The sequence below is a fragment of the Grammomys surdaster genome, unplaced genomic scaffold (genome assembly GCF_004785775.1).
Source record: "Grammomys surdaster isolate TR1022 unplaced genomic scaffold, NIH_TR_1.0 751, whole genome shotgun sequence".
NCBI lineage: Eukaryota > Metazoa > Chordata > Mammalia > Rodentia > Muridae > Grammomys > Grammomys surdaster.
Window position 1 is genome coordinate 1,420,437 of NW_021605170.1, and position 8,803 is coordinate 1,429,239.

Sequence of the window (8,803 nt, forward strand, 5' to 3'; positions counted from 1 at the left end):
TTCTGTATTAACCTGGCTGTTATTTTCCCATCACCTTAAAGGGATCCTCATTAGCATCTAAGATCCTATTGCTTACTCTCTTGTAGCATTGATTACTTGTTTTCTTACAAAGCTACAGACTGAGAGATGTCTGACAGACAAAGAACATAAAAACAGACAAGAGGAAGTGCATGCACACACAGGACTCAGTCAGCTGCCTCATTCACTTATTCTGGTTAATGCTGTGTTAGCTCGGAGCAGTGCAGTTCCAAAGTATTCCCAACATGGCTAGCAGGACAAAGTGACTATTGGAACCACACAGACAAAGCAGTTTCCACCACCTTTGAAGGGACCAAATGCCTATCCCTGACATAACCAGAAAAGCCCGACTCCTCTTGGTTTATTAGCAGTATGGCTGAAATTCAAGGTACACTCACCTCTCCACGTCCCAGTCCTGAGACGCTGGGAAAGCTTGAGGTCTCTCTGCCTCCCCAGCTGCAACACTCGCCTGAGTCCAAATGTTATTCACAGACTGATTCTGTATAGTACACACTCACACAGTAAGTTTATTGTTAAATTGTTATGGTACCATATGCAGAGTCAAGAGAAAGGGGTTGATCTACCTGTGTACTGACATGAAAATTCTTGAATAAATGAACAAATTATTAGGTAGGAAAGAAAACTGTAGCAAAGACTTTCTTCAGCCTTCTAGTCTAATTGATGTAGAGAACATGCTCATAAATTTAGAAAAACATTTTCAAAACATGAGACATATTAATAAATAAGCTATATTTACCTCAATAAATTAAAGACTCCATCAATTTTACAGACAGTCTATATTTGGCTAACTAAATTATAATTTAAATATAAAGTAGGCATCAAAAATATAGGGGTGGCGTAGTCTAAATCCTTCCCGACTGTTGAGATTACTAATGCTGAGTTTCCAATTCCAGGATTGTCCACTCTCCTTGAGGCGAACAATCTATGGAAGAAATACTAGCCGTGGTGGCACTTGCTGTCGAATCATCAAGTGGGGACGACAGTTCACTCCACCTGTTCCAAGTGTCTGCGTGTGCTGAACCCTGATGTTTCGAGCTATCTCGAGCTAAGAGGAGTGTCTGGTTGATTAAATATTGGGCTAAGCTTAGGTCTTCAGGCAGGGAGCTTGTAACATTTAAGTTTGCATCTTGTTCAGAAAGCAGCTGCCTCAGCAGTGTCCAGTCCTGCTTTGCAAAGTGCTGCTTGTCTTCAGAGCCCCTGTCTGTGACATGGGTTTCTGACTCCACTTTCTGCTCACACGCTGCTGTTAGAGACATCTCATATACTGGAGAGAGGGTTTTTGAAGGCCGGTGGTCATACATGGAGGTTTGTGCCATTGTATCACAATCATCTATGTCTCCTGAAATAATTCACAATACTACACAATGTAAAAATTGCACGTCGACACCCCCTTAGAGTTTTGTAGAACAATATTAACACAATATAACAACAGTATTAGCTCCTCTCAGAAAAAAACACAAGATGGAAAAAATAACATTCTTACAAAATTGACAAAATTTTTGAGGCATTTATTTTTCTGTGTCAAAAAAATTCAAAGGTAATGTATAGCAGCAAAATCAATGTAGGTAACTAACAATAATTTTCCATATTTTAATTTGAAAACTTAGAATACAGAAAACAAATTATTTAAAACACAAACATAAAAGTACACATAAATCTAATTCACTACAATAGAAACTCAAGGAAGAAAAAAAAGACAGTTATCTAAAGGTATCTATAAAGTAACTTGGTTTCATGGGGTAGGGGGTAAATACACTGTATCTAAAGTCTTATTTGTATATTGCACATGCAAAGGAGGATTTGAACCAGGACAAACAAACAAAAAATATGAATTTGGAAGATCTCCTACTTTTATAATTTTACTAAATAGGGATTTCTGGTCAATATTTTATTTTTAAATTATGATACATAATACTTAACCAGCTACTATTGCATATTTTAAGTCACTAGTCTGAATTATTGAAATAAGAAAGACATAAACACAAAACAATTAGACAAAAAAATTATCTTAGCATGTGAAATAAGTCTGGGCTTTGTCATATACTGTCATTGCTTCTAAATATAATTGCTTAGGAAACTTCATCTCTTCACTTGAAAATCTTAGAATAGAATTATATTGATCCTAAGAAAGTTTTAGTCTCTGTAAAATGCATATAAATTATAATTAATCTAGTTAAAATAGTTTAGTGCTTTTCAGTAATATTACTATGTTTATTGCACAGCCCTCTTGGATCTATACTAGCAAGTCCATAAATCATATCCAATGTAACGTAAAACTTCACAGTCAAGAATGCTTACATTAAATCAGACATGACACCAAACTAAGTCCTTGTCCTTTCCAGGTAAGATCTAGCATGTTATCTGTGTGTAATAAACAAGGTTTTCCACTACATATTAATTATTCACTAAGATTGTAAGCAAACAATAAATAATGAATAGCTAGCTCATTTTCATATTATTAATAAATTTAAGTTCTCATTTAAAAGTTGAAACTGTAGCTCAAATATTCTAACTAAAATATAGCATCCAGGGCTACAGATAACTTTAAACTTCTATTTCTGTACATTACCTGAGAACACAGCATTATTAGCTCTCTTGGGAGGTACAGGATGGCTCTCTTTCACTTGACCTTCCTGAGGCAGCACCTGGCTGGGACAGGAGGCTAGAGATTGCGTTGAGCTGATCTTTGGTATGCTGGAGCCGAGTTCTCTCTGATGGAGCTCCAAGTGACATGGCCGCTCTGGAGACTTGGTGTCCCCATCTATGAACGTGCTGTGCTGCTGAAAGTCGTGAGCTACCACATGTTTACTAGTTACTTCTTCATCTTCTGGAAAAAGTTGTTGGCTTCCTTTGGGCGAGCCATCTAACCTGGTCCTCTGATCTGTTGAGACACACTGCTTATCTTGTCTTGGGAAGTCTTTGCTCCCAGGACTCAGAAGAAAGCTTCCATTTTTACACCCATCATTACCTTTATTATGTTTATGCTCTGTAGCAATAGCTTCATTTTCTTTGAAAAATCTAGAACAGCCTGTCCTTCCATGATGCTCATAAGAAATGCCATCAAAAACATCAGACGGTGAAAGAGAATCTAGGGAGGGCTGAAAGGGGGTGTGGCCTTCACCTTCATCAGACCCCACTTCCTCACACTCATCCACCGAGAGCAACACTGACCTTCTGAACTTCTTAGTTGCAGAAAACTCACGACTTTCATGTTCAGTTCCATCTTCAAAAGCTAAGTTAATTATTCCCTGGATGTGCTGAGTACCTGAGTTGGATGGAGAGGAATTTTCCCCAACATTTTCTGCTTCAGATCTTTCATCTTCCGTTTCGTCTGCTGAAGAAGAAACCTGATCTACTTCCTGAGCAGATGGGATGCTACCCCGAGGAGCACTTCCCTTCTCCCTGGGATAGACTATTGTAGATCGAGACCAAGGTTCTGGCTTCTTCCGAGGGATCTCGTCATCACTTGCTGACTGGGTCTGGAGGTCACCCCCACCCTGCTTTCTCACTCTGACTTCAGCTCTGAGGTCACCTTCGTGCACCTTCAGCTCTTCAGGGGTGCTGGTGTCACTGCTGCTTCGCCCGAGAAAGTCATGGCACAGCGCTGTGCTGCACTTGGAGATGCCTCTGTCGTGTGAGCCCTCATCGTCCTGAGATCCCCCAGCATCATAGTCTTCTGAGCGGGGCTTTATGTCATCTGAAGAAGTGGTAGCACTACCAGTGTCGGATTCTGGACTCTCTCTTTGATGTGTGGCACTGGTGTTCAAATCCCAGGGACCCATGAATGGAGCGTCCAGAGTTTCCTGGCTCTCTGGGGTTTCTGATGTTTCCATATTTTTATAATTTTTTTCTGATGGTTGTCCCAAAACACTTTTTGAAGAAACAGCTGAGGTGACTGTAGCACATTCACTACACTCTGTAGCACAGTCATCAGGTGACTGGCTTTGAGCTGCCAGTTCTTCTACATGAAATGTGAGTCTGCTGTCATCTTGTGCAGAGTTTTGGGTACCATTTGTCCCTTTGGGAACACACAGTAAAGCTGCTTTCCCGTTCACACAATTCATACTTGGTTCAGTGTCTTTGTTTTTCCTCCCCGCTTGTCTCTCTCTATCTGATAAATAGACTTGGTCTGCATTTGCTGAGTCTGAATCATGAACTATGTTAGAGTTTATCAAGTTTTCATTTGGATTTGAAATCATAGATGTCAGAGCAGCGATGCTCCCACAGTTTGGATTCCAAGTGCACTGACTGGTGTCTTTGTAATCAGATGTGTGACTGTGCTCTATGCTACTCACTTCTGCCCTCAGCTCAGGATTTACTGAGTCACCCGGGGTTGACCTAGCTTGGCATTCTGGCTCTAGTCTCTTTTTCTCTTGACTGCCTAATGGACTTTGTGGCCGAGGTCTGCAGGGTGACTGGGATGCTCCAGGACTACTGGTGTCACCAGCAAGGGTAACCATGGACTCGTGAGACCTCTGTTTAAAAACATGGTTCTTGCTGTCATTCATACCATGAAGCACGCTTTTCTGTGTGGTGGCCGCCTCAGGTTTGGAAGGTCGCTGACTCTGCAGCATGACTTGTCCAGGAAGCACTTTTTGTTTTGAGTCTTTACTGTTCACAGTTCCACCTTTCTTGGGCTGACTTGAGCTTTTAGGCATTGGTACCAGCTTTGCATTAACCTTCTGCAAAGCTGTGTGTCCTTGCTTGACAATTTTCCTCGTAGGTATCTGCTTCTCTGTACCATGCCTCAACTTTGTCACATGTTCATCAGACTGCCTTGAAGAGACTGAAGATTTTACCGAGTGCGGCGACTCTCCTTGGGATCCTAAGAAAGTTCAGAAATACAAAGTACTCTCAAATTCTAAGGTGAAATTTAATGTTTTCAAATCACTTTAGAGAAAATAAAATAGATAACGCAACCAAAGGGAAACACCTAATAATGACAGTCAAAAAATAATAAACAATGATAAAGTGAAAAACTCCAAATATTTTAAATATAGAGGAACTATTTTACGATCTTACTAAAAACCCTTTCAGAGAATCTTTTTTCACCAAGAGCCTTCATCGTTATGCCAAAATTAGATTTACATAAATATGCAACAGCAGATTTTCTTATATAAAAACAACAAGAAAAGTCTTCTCTTTGAAGTGTTCTTTTTTGGGAGAGGGAGTAAAGAAAACAACACAGCTGAAAAGAAGAACTAACCTAAAAACAAACGGACATTTGTTGAAGTTATTCATTTCTCATCAAACTGGAATAAACTTATACTGGATGATTATGGTTATAGCTTATTAGGGCAAGCCCAGATCTGTAGTGAGAACCAGATCATTGGCTACAGGAGATTCAGAATTAAAATTCCATTTATGTGTCTTAGAAATAAAATTTTGGGGCACTCAAATCTGCCAACCCCAATTACCAACTTTTTGTTCTGTGTGTGCTTGGGCTGCACGGGATTCTAGAGACTGAAACCAGGGAGCAGTGAAAGACAAGTGAGTATTCCACCACTGAGAGACCCTAGTCCTATGAACCATTTATATCTTAGTTCTAACTGTTACTAGAATATGAGTAACTTCATCTGCCTTGATTTTCAATTGACTTTCAATATTTATTCATCATGTAAATCAAGATTATTTTTGGGTTTTATAAGCTGCTCTTACACATGAGTTCTTAATACATAAAAAATAAATGTGTGTGCTTATGGTATGGGACTGTGTATGCACACGCACATGTGAGCATGCCAGAGGTCAGTCTCAGTGTGTGTGTGTGTGTGTGCATGCTTGTGTGATGATGTGTGCACACGCACATGTGAGCTTGACAGGAATCAACTCCTCAGGAGCCACGCACTGTTCTTTTTGAGACACAGTCTCTTACCAGGACTTGGGCCTTACTGATGAGGCTGGTGATCAAGCCTCAGGGATTCTTCCATCCACCTTTGCCTTCCGAGTGCTGAGATTCTTTTTATTTTTTATTTTTTATTTTTTGTTTTTTCGAGACAGGGTTTCTCTGTATAGCCCTGGCTGTCCTGGAACTCACTCTGTAGACCAGGCTGGCCTTGAACTCAGAAATCTGCTTGTCTCTGCCTCCCAAGTGCTGGGATTAAAGGCGTGTACCACCACTGCCTGGCCAGTGCTGAGATTTTAAGTATGCTCCACTGCCCTTGGCTTTTCCCCCTAAGCTTCATGTACAAAGTCATTCCCTCAGCTCCCTTCCTTGCATTCTGTCCTCCTCCTCTCCCTTTTTGTTTATTTGGAGATAGTGTCTCATGCAGCTAGCACTGGCTTGAACTCACTATGCAGATCAAGGACCACTTTGCCTTTATCTCCCCAATGAAGGGACTACAGGCACGGGCCATTCAGCCCAGAAAGAAAGTAATGTTTAAAACTGGCTGCTACATGCACAGTATATAATCTAACCAGCATTGATTTTTCTTGGAACACTGAGGAACAGCAGCATGGGGACAGGCTCTGGAGGAACACCGTCTCCACGCAGCTGCTCAGTTCCTACTGTTCTTTAACAACTCTTCAGTGCTAGTTTCACAAACATCATTCCTCTAGTCATCAAGGAAACTTCCAAGAGACCTAGGCATGCTCCACAAAAGGACCAGAAGTAGAGACCAGTCACTGGCTCCTTTAAATTTATCTCCACAAAGAACAGGACAATCCAAATCAATTCCCTAGTACCAAAATACCTATCTACAAACCATGGAACTTTACCTCAGGAATATGCGACACCTGCACAGTAAGTAAGTAATGTCCTATCTTGCTTATGTTGCAATGGCAATCTGGCTGGAGCTTGGCTTGTCCAGCTGACACAGGCTCCAGAACCCTCAGGGCCACTGCAGCTTTACCTTGAGTTTGAGCCAGGGTGGGAGGAGCAATCTTTGTCTGGGGCTGAGCTGCTGTGTATCCATTGCTGCTCCCTCTTTTCTTCGCAGCTGTCTGTGGTGCTGAATCACTAAGTCCTTTGCCATTCCCTCTTTTTATTACACTAAGAAGAATGATTGCACTTAGTATTACAGTGACACCATAAAATATGAACTCACAAGCACCCATGTACAACCACAACCATACATGATGTGAACTCACAAACACCCGTGTGTAACCACAACCATTTGTGATGTGAACTTACAAACACCCGTATATGTCCACAACCATATATGAGCATATATTTTGTCAAGAAACAGAAACATATCTCTTCTGAAAACAGAGAAACCTATGTTCGTAAACCTTCAAGCTTTGAGAGTAGTCCACATAAGTCAATGCATGACTTTACATGCCATTACGTATAGCAAGCAACTTTTACATTTCTTCATTTTATATAAATATGAAATAAGAGAGTTTAAAAACATAATTTCATAAATACATTTAAACAAAGAAAAATCTTTTAAAACATTTAGCTAAAAATTAGTATATAAATAGCTTGCAGAGACAGTTGGGTGAAACACTGAGCTGAAAAGAGTCCCACCTGCTATTCATGTGAGAGTCTTGTTCATGAATAAAGCTTTTTTTATTGGATGTTCCATTGGTAACTCTTGAAACTGGTCGAGACTTTACTGCTATAACAAATTGGATAAATATACAAGTTAGACACTAAAAACCAAGTGCTGATATGGGAGAGAACACATTTCAGTTTGCACATATCCATATAAAACACATTTTAGCATGCAAGGATCATCTAGGAATCTTTAAGTACTAGGAGCTACTAAAAATTAAGACCTCAGGGCTAGGGATGCAGCCTATTTAGTAGAGTGCTTCATCTCTAGCATTACATAAACCAGGCATGCTGGGGCTCAACAGTAGTCTTAGTGCCTGTGAGGCAGAGGCAGGAGGATCAGAAGTACAAGAGTGTTCTAAGCGACCGAGCAGGTCTAAGGCCAGCATGGACTGGTGGAGAGGTCTTATCTCAAACAAACATTTGCAGTGCTGAGCTGCTGGTGTAGATTTCCTGTCTAGAGTGTGTAGAGCCATGCCCGCCCTACACACACACACACACACACACACACACACACACACGAACAAAATAAGAGTGCTAAAACCCACCTAGAGTTGACATTACTCCATTGTTTACTGTCGGTCCTGGGGAATCACTAACGTACGGCTTCTCATCACAAGATTTGTCTTCTACTGATCCATTTTCTTTTGTCTCATCCACAGAGCCTGTGGAGGCCAGAAGCTCTGTGCTGGAATTTGTAGATCTATTGGAGGGCCCCACAGTGGCGGGGCATGTGGAATCTTTCTCTCTCAGTGTTTGTAAAGGCTTGGTTCTGGCTTGCACGTTCAGGTTTGCAGTGAGTGCCTTGGGCCTGGCTCCTGTGGTCTCCCTTTCTTGGTTCTGGATTCCTTTTCCATGCACTGGGTCCTTCCGTCCAGTTGCTGCTACTCTTGCTGGTCTTCCCACAACTGTGGATGACAGACCTTCTAACTTCGTATGATCACTGTTTTCTGTTTGGGGCTTTACTGTAGTTTTAGACTTGCCAGAGATATGTTTCCCCCCAGCTTTCACCTCTTTCATAACTTTGGACATTTTTGTACTGTCACCATGCTTGGAGGCTTTATTTATACTGTTTCTGTTAGTGCTTGATGCATGTCCTGATGCTCCCAATCCATCAGATCTCATCTTCTGATTAGTAGAGTGATACGCCCAACACGGCTTTTTATTTTCTGTCCAAGGTTTTATTTTTACAGCATCAACATCAGAACCATGTCTCCTTTGCTAAGAAAGAAAGAAAGAAAGAGAGAGAGAGAGAGAGAGAGAGGGAGAGAG

The 8,803-nt window shown here is 41.0% G+C and overlaps 1 protein-coding gene across 3 annotated transcripts in view; it reads right to left on the minus strand.

Annotated features, from left to right (window-relative positions):
- Positions 1-525: 525 nt before the first annotated feature.
- The window catches only part of Kiaa1107 (KIAA1107 ortholog), a 12,406-nt gene continuing 4,128 nt past the window's right edge, over positions 526-8,803 (minus strand). The window contains exons 3-7 of one of the 3 annotated variants that reach the window (XM_028782346.1): positions 8,080-8,747; positions 7,505-7,595; positions 6,888-7,027; positions 2,609-4,864; positions 526-1,378 (exon numbers count right to left, since the gene is read on the minus strand). In XM_028782346.1, the coding sequence (XP_028638179.1) occupies positions 909-1,378; positions 2,609-4,864; positions 6,888-7,027; positions 7,505-7,595; positions 8,080-8,747 (3,625 nt within the window). In that variant the 3' untranslated portion in view covers positions 526-908. Of the gene's footprint in view, positions 1,379-2,608; positions 4,865-6,887; positions 7,028-7,504; positions 7,596-8,079; positions 8,753-8,803 lie in introns of all 3 variants that reach the window. The other 2 variants (XM_028782345.1, XM_028782344.1) reach the window with 2 other exon arrangements.